The sequence below is a fragment of the Aulonocara sp. 'chitande type north' Nkhata Bay genome, linkage group LG3 (genome assembly GCF_057382095.1).
Source record: "Aulonocara sp. 'chitande type north' Nkhata Bay isolate Kocher_YH1m ecotype deep benthic linkage group LG3, A_spYH_male_GT1.1, whole genome shotgun sequence".
Lineage (NCBI taxonomy): Eukaryota > Metazoa > Chordata > Actinopteri > Cichliformes > Cichlidae > Aulonocara > Aulonocara sp. 'chitande type north' Nkhata Bay.
In genome coordinates, this window is record NC_141346.1 from 4916023 (window position 1) to 4930867 (window position 14845).

The 14845-nt window shown below is 41.3% G+C and overlaps 1 protein-coding gene across 1 annotated transcript in view; it reads left to right on the plus strand.

Annotated features, from left to right (window-relative positions):
• The window catches only part of LOC147333617 (NACHT, LRR and PYD domains-containing protein 3-like), a 28249-nt gene that overhangs the window by 1241 nt on the left and 12163 nt on the right, over positions 1-14845 (plus strand). The window contains exons 4-9 of the mRNA XM_086286325.1: positions 4324-4443; positions 9936-10014; positions 10149-10350; positions 10504-12298; positions 13911-14084; positions 14333-14506. Coding sequence (XP_086142451.1) covers positions 4324-4443; positions 9936-10014; positions 10149-10350; positions 10504-12298; positions 13911-14084; positions 14333-14506 — 2544 coding nt within the window. The remainder of the gene's footprint in view (positions 1-4323; positions 4444-9935; positions 10015-10148; positions 10351-10503; positions 12299-13910; positions 14085-14332; positions 14507-14845) is intronic.

A 14845-nucleotide genomic window follows, 5' to 3' on the forward strand; every position in this document is an offset into this window, starting at 1 on the left:
AGGTAGAGGAGGTAACACTAAGTTTGCTGCACAGATTTCACTTTCACTCATAAAACTCATCCATCCATCCATCTATCCATCTTCTTCCGCTTATCTGGGGCTGGGTCTCGGGGCAGCAGCCTATGCAGAGAAGCCCAGACCTCCCTCTCCCCAGTCCCCCGGACAAAGTACTTACTACTATCTTTACTATCATCACAGTAGTAAGTTTGTAGTAAGTAGTAAGTTTCACAGAAGGAAATTTATGTTTTTCTTAATGAAAACTAACATCTCTACCTTGTCAGGTTTGAGCCTGTTTCTGTTCTCATCAAGGACGCTTGCAACGACACTAAAATATCTCTCACTGTCCACAGAGCTACAGGGGGCACTGAGATACTGGGTTTCAGCATCAGCCATAGAGGGAAACTGATTAAAATGTTCTTTCCAGTACTGAAGTGGGTCGCTTTTCTTAGAGGTGTTTTTTTCTGAGAGGTAGGTCTGCACTTGAGGTTCTGCTGATGTGGTACTCATGGACCATCTCTGTGACTGCCTCTCTTGCAAGATTTCCTCAAAGGCAACGTCCAGGCTGCTACGTGCTTCACGATGTGGTGCCTTGCTCACTGGCTCATTTTCCTCTGGCACTGCACTGACAGCCCTCTTCCCCTCTGTCTTTGCCACCTCCTGGATAAGTTGTTCCTTTGCAAGCAACAGGTTGGCTGACTTTGTGAAAAAGCTAGAAACAGATAAAAGTAACACACAATTCAAAACTATAAGACAAGAGGCGCCACATAGTGCAGCTCTTCAGTTAGGCAACTGCCTACGCACATACTTTTAATAAACAATTTTAAAAAAAATCCAACTTTAGAACTAAATTACCCAAAACTAAATTAAAAAGGAAGTAAAAAATAAATTGGCTTAATACTGGTGTCTGTTGATGACTTTACTTTATATAAACATGCTGTACAAAAGGTACATTTTAATTTCACTATACTTGCCCATCGTTGTATCTGGTATCTAGAAAAGTGGCTCAGTTCAACATCAGCATAGGGCTTCTCCACAGCCTCCAGCAGAGTCCTCTTAATTGTTTTTATTCCCTGGTCATCACCATCCTCCCGAGACAGAACACATCTGAGGACTCATGAGTGAATGGATGACTTAATGAATGCACTTAATGAGGTATTATGGTTTGTTTCAAACAATATAAGTAAGAAATAAAAATACCAATTACCTGTTATGGCGGGGATCACATCAGCTGCAGTTACAGTCTCCCTGCTCACGTCCCTGGTCAGTTCTTCAAAGGGGGAGAGCACATCAGCAGTCTTATCCATCAGCTCCCACTGGTGAGCTGTCACTGTTGCTGGTAGAGTGTGCTCAGCTGCAAAGACATTAAGAGCACGTTTTTGTTGCAGTACGCTCCGCAGCATGTAGAGGCTGCTGTTCCATCGTGTCTGCACATAAGAGAACATGATTCGCTTTATTTTTGTGCAAAGCAGGTAATGTATTAGTGGCTTACTAAATCAAGTGTATGGGAAATAATAATAAAATAGAAATACATTAAAGAATGTTTCGAGAGGACTGTCACCTGTACATCTTGCTGTAGGCACTTGATATCCATATTTAGGTCCATCTGTATGTCTTCTAGTCGAGAGTAGGCCTACAATCTTCCTTGCATTGGCCAGGGTCTCTGTCACGCTGCGCTAAGACAACAGGCCCTCATGCACACAGAGTTGACAGGAATGGGCGACACAGCCCACACTCGGAATCCCTCATAGCTTTCTTCATATTTTCCGCATTGTCACGCAAAATTACATGGACCCATTGCTTGTCAATTCCCCAGTTGTTCATCTTTTCAATCGATTGCTGGATGCGCTCTGCGGTGTGCGATCTGCGAAATTCCTGGACATGTAGGGTCGCACGGCGAAAAAAAAACTTGAGTCAATCCATTGCGCGGTAAGGCTTAGTAGAGACATGTGAGATGTCTATGGTGAACGAAACACGGGGCACATCTGATAACAGGACAAGTAGTTTGTCAGAAATTAGTCAGAAAGTTTGTCAGAGCTTTCTCTGTGAAGTAATGGTGAGACGGCATTTCAAATAGAGGTTCTACATACTCCATAACTATAAGAATTCCAGGGTTTTCTACAAAGGCAGATGGCAGGTTACTCATTGCGGTCATTTGTGCTATCTTGGCTGTGATGTCCTGTGCCTTCACGCTGTCACCGGGCATTTTTTTTTCTCCTCTTCAACCTCTCCTGCAGTTTGAGCGGACTCGTCTTCAGCTGGGTTGCCTGGGTAAATTGGCTGTATTGTGTCGGGTGTTTGTTTTTGATGTGTCGTATCAGGTTTGTTGTGTTACATACATACATAGATACATATAGCTGAGTCCTGATCGGAAGGTAACGTCAGATTCCGATCGAGTCTGAAACCACGTGATCAGGCCCGATTTCCGATCACGTGATCGGATCTATACATCTCTAATTACAGTGGGATGCAAAAGTTTGGGCAACCTTGTTAATAGTCATTATTTTCCTGTATAAATCGTTGGTTGTTACAATAAAAAATGTCAGTTAAATATATCATATGGGAGACACACACAGTGATATCTGAGAAGTGAAATGAAGTTTATTGGATTTACAGAAAGTGTGCAATAACTGTTTAATCTTTCTACGTAGCACTCATAATTCTTATTCTCATGTATATCTCATGTATATCTCATGCACATATCTTTCTTTCTACATAGCACTTTAATTCTTATTGTCTGCACTGAAGCACCGCAGCAATTTCCTAATGTTGTAAACCTCAACATCTGGCAATAAACCCATTCTGATTCTGATTCTGATTCTGATTTAAACAAAATCAGGCAGGTGCATAAATTTGGGCACCACAAAAAAGAAATGAAATCAATATTTAGTAGATCCGCCTTTTGCAGAAATTACAGCCTCTAAACGCTTCCTGTAGGTTCCAATGAGAGTCTGGATTGTGGTTGAAGGTACTTTGGATCATTCCTCTTTAAAAAAAAAAAAGTTCATTCAGGTTTGATGGCTTCTGAGCATGGACAGCTCTCTTTAACTCACACCACAGATTTTCAATAATATTCAGGTCTGGGGACTGAGATGGCCGTTCCAGAACGTTGTACTTGTTAAGGCATTCACACAGCCCCACAGCATGATAGAACCACCACCATATTTTACTGTAGGTAGCAGGTGTTTTTCTTGGACTGCTGTGTTCTTTTTCCTCCATGACATAGCGCTCCTTGTTATGCCCAAATAACTCAATTGTAGTTTCATCACTCCACAGCACTTTATTCCAGAATGAAGCTGGCTTATCCAAATGTGCTTTAGCAAACCTCAAGTGTCTCTGTTTGTGCTGTGGGCGGAGCAAAGGCTTCCTCTGCATCACTCTCGCATACATCATCTCCTTGTGTAAAGTGTGCCGAATGGTTGAACGATGCACAGTGACTCCATTTGCTGCAAGATGATGTTTGGTGCTGGTCTGTGGGTCGACTCTGACTGTTCTCACTATTCGTCTGTCTATCCGAGATTTTTCTTGGTCTGCCACTTCGAGCCTTAACTTGAACTGAGCCTGTGGACTTCCATTTTCTCAATATGTTCCTAACTGGAAACAGACAGCTTAAATCTCTGAGACAGCTTTCTGTGTCCTTCCCCTAAACCATGATGGTGAACAATCTTTGTCTTCAGGTCATTTGAGAGTTGTTTTGAGGCCCCGATGTTGCTACTCTTCAGAGAAAACTAAAAGAGGAGGGAAACTTACAATGAACCCCCTTAAATACTCTTTCTCATTATTGTATTCACCTGTGTATGTAGGTCAGGGGTCACTGAGCTTACCGAGCCAATTTAAGTTCCAATAATCAGTTCTAAAGGTTTTGGAATCAATAAAATGACAACAGTGCCCAAATTTATGCACCTGCCTGATTTTGTTTAAACAATTATTGCACACTTTCTGTAAATCCAATAAACTTCATTCCACTTCGCAGATATCACTGTGTGTGTCTCCTATATGATATATTTAACTGACATTTTTTATTGTAACAACCAACGATTTTTACAGGAAAATAATGACTATTAACAAGGTTGCCCAAACTTTTGCATCCCACTGTAATATAGTTTCATACTGAAGTTGGACTTTGCAGTGAGCTGACATGATATGACATGATCATACTCACAGCTGTTCCTATTATTATATCCTGTTTCAAACATGAGAGTATTTCTTGCTTTTTTTGTTTTTATTATTGAAAGGTCTTAAATTTCAGAGTCAGCAACTAAGATCAGGTTTTCCTTGAATCCCCGATGTGGATCGCTCACTGAGTGTTTGTGGTTTACCTCTCAGAATGACTGAAGTCCACAACAAGATGATGATCGAGGAAGAGGAAGTCAGGTCAAGATTCCCATCTGTGAGGAGTGACTGGTCCAAAGATAGCAATCCAAACTTCAGTAATGAACCAGTGAGGTAAGAGAACCGTTATGAGCTGTTTTAATTTAATTTAATTCAATTCAATTCAATTTTATTTATATAGCACCAAATCACAACAACAGTCGCCTCAAGGCGCTTTATACTGTACAGTAGATACAGAAAAAAGCCCAACAATCATATGACCCCCTATGAGCAAGCACTTTGGTGACAGTGGGAAGGAAAAACTCCCTTGTAACAGGAAGAAACCTCCAGAACCAGGCTCAGGGAGGGGCGGGGCCATCTGCTGCGACCATTTGGGGTGAGAGAAGGAAGACAGGATAAAGACATGCTGTGGAATTCAATTCAATTCAATTTTATTTATTATAAATTGTAATTTGTAATTTACAATTACATTGTAAATTACATTACAGTTACATTGTGTATCACAATTGTAATGTAAAGTGTTTGTAGTTTGTAAAGCTCTGTCAGTAGCGTTTTTTGATACGGGCGACATGGGCGGTTGCCCGGGGCGGCATTGTGGTGGGGGGCGGCATCACGGGCATCGGCAAAAAAATAAAAAAATTGCTCGTACTCATGCTGCCCCAACATCAGCCAGCCATATTGGGAATGGCATAGGCACCGATCGGTTTTCTATCGCCCATTTGCTGGGAGTAAGGGCGCCCTGCATTTGCGAGGTGCGTCTGCTGCTTGCGGCACAGGGAGGAGAGGGCGGGGCGGCGGAGGATTCTCTGGCTGGCTGGAGCAGCGTCTAATAACCAACTTGCAAGATAAAACAAAATAAAACAAACCAACAAACATGAAAACACAAGACATTATAATACAGACTTATAATTTGCACTGTTGTTTTTTGGAAATTCTGTACGCTAAAAGTGACCGCGAGAGCCCTCAGTGCGCCTGCTCACTGCTGAAGTCAAAGTAAACTTTGTTGTCATCTCCGCTACTTACAGTCCAGCATATAGAGAGACGAGACGACGAGGCTCCTGTTACAGCAGTGCAAGTAAACAAACAATAAATATAAGAAGAGTAATGTAGAATATATATACTGGAAGTGCTGGGTATACAAGTCTGGCCTAAGTCAATTCAATTCAATTTTATTTATATAGCGCCAAATCACAACAAAAGTCGCCTCAAGGCGCTTCATAGATGCAGAGAAAAACCCAACAATCATATGACCCTCTATGAGCAAGCACTTAGGCGACAGTGGGAAGGAAAAACTCCCTTTTAACAGGAAGAAACCTCTGGCAGAACCAGGCTCAGGGAGGGGCGGGGCCATGTGCTGTGACCGGTTGGGGTGAGAGAAGGAAGACAGGATAAAGACATGCTGTGGAAGAGAGACAGAGGTTAATAACAGATATGATTCAATGCAGAGAGGTCTGTTAATACATAGTGAGTGAGAAAGGTGACTGGAAAGGAAAAACTCAATGCATCATGGGAATCCCCCGGCAGCCTACGTCTATTGGAGCATAACTAAGGGAGGATGCAGGGTCACCTGGGCCAGCCCTAACTATATGCTTTAGCAAAAAGGAAAGTTTGAAGCCTAATCTTAAAAGTAGAGATAGTGTCTGTCTCCCGAATCCAAACTGGAAGCTGGTTCCACAGAAGAGGGGCCTGAAAACTGAAGGCTCTCCCTCCCAGTCTACTTTTAAATATTCTAGGAACAACAAGTAGGCCTGCAGAGCGAGAGCGAAGTGCTCTAATAGGGTGATATGGTACTACAAGGTCATTAAGATAAGATGGGGCCTGATTATTTAAGACCTTGTATGTGAGGAGCAGGATTTTGAATTCAATTCTGGACTTAACAGGAAGCCAATGAAGGGAAGCCAAAACAGGAGAAATATGCTCTCTCTTTCTAGTCCCTGTCACGACTCTTGCTGCAGCATTTTGGATTAGCTGAAGGCTTTTCAGTGAGTTTTTTGGACATCCTGATAATAATGAATTACAGTCGTCCAGCCTGGAAGTAATAAATGCATGAACTAGTTTTTCAGCGTCACTCCGAGACAGGATATTTCTAATTTTAGAGATGTTGCGCAAATGGAAGAACGCAGTCTTACATATTTGTTTAATATGTGCGTTGAAGGACATGTCCTGGTCAAAAATGACTCCAAGGTTCCTCACAGCGTTACTGGAGGCCAAGGTAATGCCATCCAGAGTAAGAATCTGGTTAGATACCATATTTCTAGGCTTTTCAGGGCCGAGTACAATAACCTCAGTTTGATCTGAATTAAGAAGCAGAAAGTTAGCGGCCATCCAGGTCTTTATGTCTTTAAGACATTCCTGCAGTTTAACTAATTGGTGTGTGTTATCTGGCTTCATGGACAGATAGAGCTGCGTGTCATCTGCATAGCAGTGTAAATGTATGCTATGTCTTCTAATGATGCTGCCTAAGGGAAGCATGTATAATGTAAACAGAATTGGTCCTAGCACTGAACTCTGTGGAACTCCATAATTAACCTCAGTGTGTGAAGAGGACTCTCCATTTACATGCACAAACTGGAGTCTATTAGATAGATATGATACAAACCACTGCAGCACAGTACCTGTAATACCTACAGCATGTTCTAATCGCTCTAATAGGATATTATGGTCGACAGTATCGAACGCTGCACTGAGGTCTAGCAGGACAAGCACAGAGATGAGTTCACTGTCAGAGGCCATAAGAAGATCATTTGTAACCTTCACTAAAGCTGTTTCTGTGCTGGTTTGGAGGAAGTAATTATTGAAGTTAACTCCGATAGATCGATTGGAGAAAAAGAGTCTAACTTAACATCAATGGTACTAAAAGTAGCTGTAGATAATATTACATCTGTGGGATGATTATTGGTAATTTTTTCTCTAATGATAAAAATTTTATTTGTGAAGAAGTTCATGAAGTCATTACTAGTTAACGTTAAAGGGATGGTTGGCTCAATAGAGCTCTGACTGTTTGTCAGCCTGGCTACAGAGCTGAAGAGAAACCTGGGGTTGTTCTTATTTACTTCAATCAGTGATGAATAGTAAGATGTTCTGGCTTTGCGGTGGGCTTTCTTATAAAGCAGCAAACTATTTCTCCAGGCTAAATGATGATCTTCTAAATTTGTGTCACGCCATTTCCTCTCCAGCTTACGAGTCATCTGCTTTAGGCTACGTGTTTGAGAATTATACCACGGAGTCAGGTACTTCTGATTAGAGGCCTTAGTTTTCACAGGAGCTACAGTATCCAGTGACATGAGGAGGTGAAATTCTTAACAAGATAATCGACCTCTGTTGGGGTAGCGTTCAGATAGCTGCTCTGCTCTATGTTAGTACAGGTCATTGAAGATGATAACAGTGGGTGGATTATATTCTTAAACTTAGTTACATCACTTTCAGACAGACATCTACTTTGATAAAGTCTACTCTCCACCGCTGTGTAATCAATTATTGTAAATGTAAATGTTATCAGGAAATGATCAGACAGGAGAGGGTTTTCAGGAAACACTGTTAAATGTTCAGTTTCTATGCCGTATGTTAAAACAAGATCTAGAGTTTCCTGCCTGTGGCCATCTCCCTGTACAACGCATCCACTTAACACACTGGTTACTGCTACAACTACACGTTTCTTTTCCAGCTATTTATTAATAAGTGACTTATGTGTGTGTGTGTATGTATATATATATATATATATATATATATATATATATATATATATACATATATATATATATACATATATATATATATATATTAGGGGTGCAACGATACACAAAATTCACGGTTCGGTTCAATACTTTGGTGTCACGGTTCGATATTTTTTTGATACAAAAAAAAAATGTTCATGCCTTTTTAATTTGTCATTTATTAAAATTATAAATATATATTTTAACACAAAAGTACAGTTTTTAAATTTAACCCTAACCCTTGTGCGTGTTGTTTTTTAGCTCGTCATATTGCAGCCACAGAAATTCTTTTGTCCATGAAACCATAAAGCTGCACTTTCTTTTTGCCTTATAGTCTGATTTGTCATAACTTCTCCGTTTTGTGGTAAGCTTTTCTTTGGCTGTCACTTCTTCACCCTGACCTGTCTTATTTGGCTCAGCAGAACTAAAATATATATCTGTCTGTGAAGGTTCTCAATCATCCAGGTCATCGTAGTGAAATATATATCCTGCCGCACTCACATAAGCTCAGCGATTCTCTGCGCGATCAACCTCTCACATGTTTAAGCTGCGGGAGATTTCACTTGTCATGTTTGCATAGTAAGCTAACAATTAATAAGACGATGTCAGAGGAATTGGTGCACAAATTATCATCACTCACAGATCAGTGCTGTCGCTCTCTATACACAGTTCGCGCGATTGCAAAGTGAAAGCAAAAAAACAAGCGCAAATTCAAACACGATTTCAATATGTCACATATTGACAGTGGCTCACCCAATGACATAATTACCCAGCTACATTTCTGAAAGAATGCAAAAGCATTGACATATATTTTTCCTTCCTACAATAGCCCGACAGGCAGGGGAGAGATAGCCCCGGGACGTCGGGCTAGCGATATTGCGAGCCCTGTATCTGATTGAGGAATCACTCATCTTTGGAAAAGAGAGTTTATTACAGAGAAATGTCTCTTTCCAAAATAAAAGCTATACTATCCGTTTCTTCTGGGCTATATTCTCAGCAGCATATTAAACATATCAGGTCTCCATAAGGAGAATCCTGTGCTAACAGCTGTCTAAATGACTCGGCTAAAGTTTGTAGCATGCATGCTTGTTTTTGTCTTTGCACTAGGATGATGTCGGTGTAAATGTGCAGTCATATTCGTTGTGTTCCCACTAGTGCTTTCAGGTTAATCTCGTTGAAATAACCTTAACGCCACAACACGGCAAATCTCCGTTAACGAGCTACCGCCGATCGCCCCGTGCATGGGGCTAGACGGCCAACACGTTAACGAGCTAACTGCGCTAACACACTAGCTCCCACCCATGTAATTGAGCATTGCATGGCACATCCAACATACTGTTTTACTTTAGTCCATGACTCGCTTACCTTCAGGGTCATACGTCACATGAAAACCAAAATAATTCCAAACGCGAGATCTGAATGAGGGTGGGGAGGTCCACTTCTGTCTCGCTAGCTTGCCCTGCGCTCTTCCTTCTGACCATCCTGTCTGTGTTGAGTGCTCAGTGAATCTGCATTTGACTACTCCGCCTAGGCTCGAGAGTGCAGCCTAGGCGGAGTAGTCGAACGCAGATTATATATATATATATATATATATATATATATATATATAGATATATGGAGAGCCGGAGGTGTGGCGCCTGATCTGGCATCCCACACCTCCCCGCCGGATCAGATTGGAAGGAAGCTCTACCTGGCTGCTGCATCCCAGAAAAGGGAAAAAAAGAGCAGAGGGGAGAAGAGCGGAGCATTTTTACAGTCCTCTGTTAGGTTTCTCTACCAAGAGGTTAACTGCACAGCCCTCAAGAGGACCTGAGACAGCTGTATCAGTTAAACTGGGTAAAAGTACTGCTAGGTCGTTATCCTGTGAACTAATTCTTCATGATTCCTCCACAGAGCAGACCAGGAGAGCTCAGATGTTCCCAGTGGTCAGTCTGCTGAGCAGCATCAAACACAGCTGGACTCCATATTTATGGTCTGTACATGTAAAACAACTACTTTTACATCTATTGTGTTCACAATCATCTCCATGCTGCTCTTTGTAGAGATCTGATGTTTGGCTCCATGATTTCAGTCTGATTGGCTCATTCATAAAGTATTCTGTTCCAGCTGCTGGAGAACAACATCATCACTTTTGTGAAGGACGAGCTGAAGAAGATCCAGAAGGTTCTGAGTCCAGATTACCCAGAATGCTTTGAGAGTCAGAGGGAGGATGAGCGGAAGCAGAGCAGCAGAGAAGCATTTGTGAAGATAACACTGGACTTTCTGAGAAGAATGAAGCAGGAGGAGCTAGCTGAATGTCTGCAGAGCAGTGAGAGGATTTTTTAAAATTTAAGCTGCTGGATGAATCAAACATTTAGTAATGTTTTAAGAGATGGACCAACATGTATTCAGTCAGTTATTGGGGACATTTTCTAAAACATGAACTGATTGTTGACAATGTCTTTTTACTATTATTATTCAGAGCTTCAAGCTGCAGTTTGTCATCGTAACCTTAAATCTGCACTGAGGAAGAAGTTCCAGTGTGTGTTTGAGGGGATCGCTAAAGCAGGAAACCCAACCCTTCTGAATCAGATCTACACAGAGCTCTACATCACAGAGGGAGGGACTGCAGAGGTCAATGATGAACATGAGGTCAGACAGATTGAAACAGCATCCAGGAAAACCGACAGATCAGAAACAAGAATCAGACAAGAAGACATCTTTAAATCCTCACCTGGAAGAGATGAACCAATCAGAACAGTACTGACAAGGGGAGTGGCTGGCATTGGGAAAACAGTCTTAACACAGAAATACACCCTGGACTGGGCTGAAGACAAAGCCAACCAGGACATCCAGTTCATATTTCCATTCACTTTCAGAGAGCTGAATGTGCTGAAAGAGGAAAAGTTCAGCTTGGTGGGACTTGTTCATCACTTCTTTACTGAAACCAAAGAAGCAGGAATCTGCAGCTTTGAAGACTTCCAGGTTGTGTTCATCTTTGATGGTCTGGATGAGTGTCGACTTCCTTTGGACTTCCACAAAACTACAATCCTAACTGACCCTAGAAAGTCCACCTCAGTGGATGTGCTGCTGTTAAACCTCATCAGGGGGAAACTGCTTCCCTCTGCTCGCCTCTGGATAACCACACGACCTGCAGCAGCCAATCAGATCCCTCCTGACTGTGTTGACATGGTGACAGAGGTCAGAGGGTTCACTGACCCACAGAAGGAGGAGTACTTCAGGAAGAGATTCAGAGATGAGGAGCAGGCCAGCAGGATCATCTCCCACATCAAGACATCACGAAGCCTCCACATCATGTGCCACATCCCAGTCTTCTGCTGGATCACTGCTACAGTTCTGGAGGATGTGCTGGAAACCAGAGAGGGAGGACAGCTGCCTAAGACCCTGACTGAGATGTACATCCACTTCCTGGTGGTTCAGGCCAAAGTGAAGAAGGTCAAGTATGATGGAGGAGCTGAGACAGATCCACACTGGAGTCCAGAGAGCAGGAAGATGATTGAGTCTCTGGGAAAACTGGCTTTTGATCAGCTGCAGGAAGGAAACCTGATCTTCTATGAATCAGACCTGACAGAGTGTGGCATCGATATCAGAGCAGCCTCGGTGTACTCAGGAGTGTTCACACAGATCTTTAAAGAGGAGAGAGGACTGTACCAGGACAAGGTGTTCTGCTTCATCCATCTGAGTGTTCAGGAGTTTCTGGCTGCTGTTCATGTCCATCTGACCTTCATCAACTCTGGACTCAATCTCCTGGAAGAACAACAGACAGCCTCCCAGAAGTCTGAAACAGGAGAATCTGCAGAGAAGTTCTACCAGAGTGCTGTGAACAAGGCCTTACAGAGTCCAAATGGACACCTGGACTTGTTCCTCCGCTTCCTCCTGGGTCTTTCACTGCAGACCAGTCAGACTCTCCTACCAGGTCTGCTGACACGGATAGGAAGTAGCTCACAGACCAATCAGGAAACAGTTCAGTACATCAAGAATAAGCTCAGTGAGAATCTATATGCAGAGAAAAGCATCAATCTGTTCCACTGTCTGAATGAACTGAATGATCGTTCTCTAGTGGAGGAGATCCAACAGTCCCTGAGATCAGGAAGTCTCTCCACAGATAAACTGTCTCCTGCTCAGTGGTCAGCTCTGGTCTTCATCTTACTGTCATCAGAAAAAGATCTAGATGTGTTTGACCTGAAGAAATACTCTGCTTCAGAGGAGGCTCTTCTGAGGCTGCTGCCAGTGGTCAAAGCCTCCAACAAAGCCATGTAAGCAAATATATACTTATTCCTTTACTTTTAAAATGTTTATTATTGGTGGGTGGAACCAAAGATCTCCAATGTGGACTCATCAGACTAAAGCACAGATTTCCACTGGTCTAATGTCCATTCGTTGTGTTTCTTGGTCCAAACAAATATCCGTTTTTTAGACCATTCATTTCAGTCGAGGCTCCCCAGTATATCTCTGACCTGTTGAAACCTCATGCTTCATCCCGAGCACTTAGGTCGTCAGGTCAGAGGTTACTTGGTGGTCCCACGTACTAGGTTTAAAACACGTGGGGATCGGGTTTTTCAGGCACTGATACTTGCACAGTTTAACATGAGGTTTCTAAAACTGAACTAGAGTCAGAAATTTGGCACCAAGAAGAAATAGTAATCAAAGTTACAGTATAATTATCTGATGATGGGGAAGCATCTTGTGATTTTTATTTGTGAAATGTGCTATATAAATAAATTTTACTTACTTACTAATAGGGGTGGGCGATATAAACAATATACGATAGAAACTATATAAATTTGGCCAGCTGTACTATTCCCATGTTGTTGCAGTGTATTAATAACTAACCTCGTATTGTGGATGAATAATCTCAGTTGTTCTCCTGACGTTTGCCCCGTGTATAGCATCCTACTATACGATTGCATTTGTCCCTAACCACCAGAATCCCTCACGTTAACTTTTATTGATTGGAAAAAAAGTTGGTGTTTATCCTCCAGCTTCACTGTGCTAATGTTATGCTAACACAGCTGTGTCGCTAGCACGACACACACGTAGCACAACATTATATACCAGGTAGTCCAACTTCAGTAACCCTACAAATGCCACTGCTGTTTAATTTTCTGTCTTCATTTATGTTGGAAGTGGTAGCAGAGCTGTACGTTTTAATTAGTTTCAAAAATCTCTGTCAGAACATGGTATGTCATGTTTAGGTGGAAACTAGCGGGCTAACTTCCTGTTAACGTCTAACTCCGTTAAATTTAATAAATTTTGTTTTCATGGATGCATGGATGTTAAACTTAATTGTTACACCTGATAAAGCAGCAACGCTGATGATTTTATTAAAGATGAAATAATTTAGACCGTTTTTAACTCTTAGTGTTCGTTTGACTTTGGGACCTGAAACGGACGGAGTTTTGGACCCAGATTGCTCCGCAAAGCTCCTCACTACGGCAGCCGTAATGCTCTGACAATCCATCAAGCAGTGCGGCTTACCAACGTTGTACTAAAACATTTTTAACAGATTTCTGCATGCCAAAATCGGTTCGAGGTCAGTAAGAACAACCAGACTTCATACATAAGGCACACTTGATTTTTGAGAAAATTAAAGGATTTTAAGTGTGCCTTATAGTGTGGAAAATATGTTATACAGAAGAAAAGAATATATCGCGATATATATGTTACCGCACATGCTTCAAATTATATCGCGACATGAATTTTAAGCCATATTGCCCAGCCCTACTTACTAATTAATTGTACTAGTTGCTCAGTTGCTTTTCCGTTTAGAGGTATAATGGTGATTTAATGAGCAATTTTTTCCTGACATTTAGGTTTTTTGTTAACAAGGACATCTCTTGTACTGATTTTTGTTTCTTTTCTCTTTAGACTGAGTGGCTGTTTCCTCTCTAAGAGAAGCTGTGAAGCTTTGTCCTCAATTCTCAGCTCCCAGTCCTGTAGTCTGACAGAGTTAGACCTGAGTAACAACAATCTGCAGGATTCGGGAGTGAAGCTTCTTAATGCTGCTCTGCAGAGTCCACATTGTACACTAGAAAGTCTGAGGTCAGATTAGTGAATATTTTATTTATTTATGTTGAATTATTTTAGCTGAAAAGTAAAGATCTTTTTTTTGTAGCTTAGCATTTTTAATATTCCTTAGTAACAGTAACCTGCCACATTTCTGTTTAAAATAAGGCAAAATTTTCAACCATTTCTGAAATATTAAATGTTGCCAGTAGTAACTGCTGATTGCATCATCAATTGTTATAAAGTCAGTGTTTGTTTGTTTTTTTGTTTTTTTTTTTTGTCAGACTGAATTGCTGTAACCTCTCAGGGAAAAGCTGTGAAGCTCTTTCCTTAGTTCTAAGCTGCCCGTCCTCCTGTCTAAGAGAGCTGGACCTGAGTGACAATGACCTTCAGGATTCAGGAGCCAAATATATTTCTGCAGAACTGCAGAGTTTGCATTGTACTCTGAAAACTCTGAGGTCAGTGTTTAGTCCTTTTCACTCCATATAATTTGTAATTTGTATCATATTCTTACTTAAAAAGCTAAGTCTTATACAATTTTAGACTCTGAATTGCTGTTTATAAATATTTTTGTAAAAGTTTGTAAAAATTAGTCTTGGAGGTTTTTTTTTCCAGATTATGTCCTTTAATGAGCATACTAAAGATTAATATAGTACTAACTTCCTGTGATTAGTATTATTACAATTTAAAACATCTTAGCCTATAATAGCCTTGGAAAAACCTGAATCACACACTTACTATTTTTAATAATAATAATGATTACTTTATTTATGCCCGTGGGGAAATTCCTCCGATCA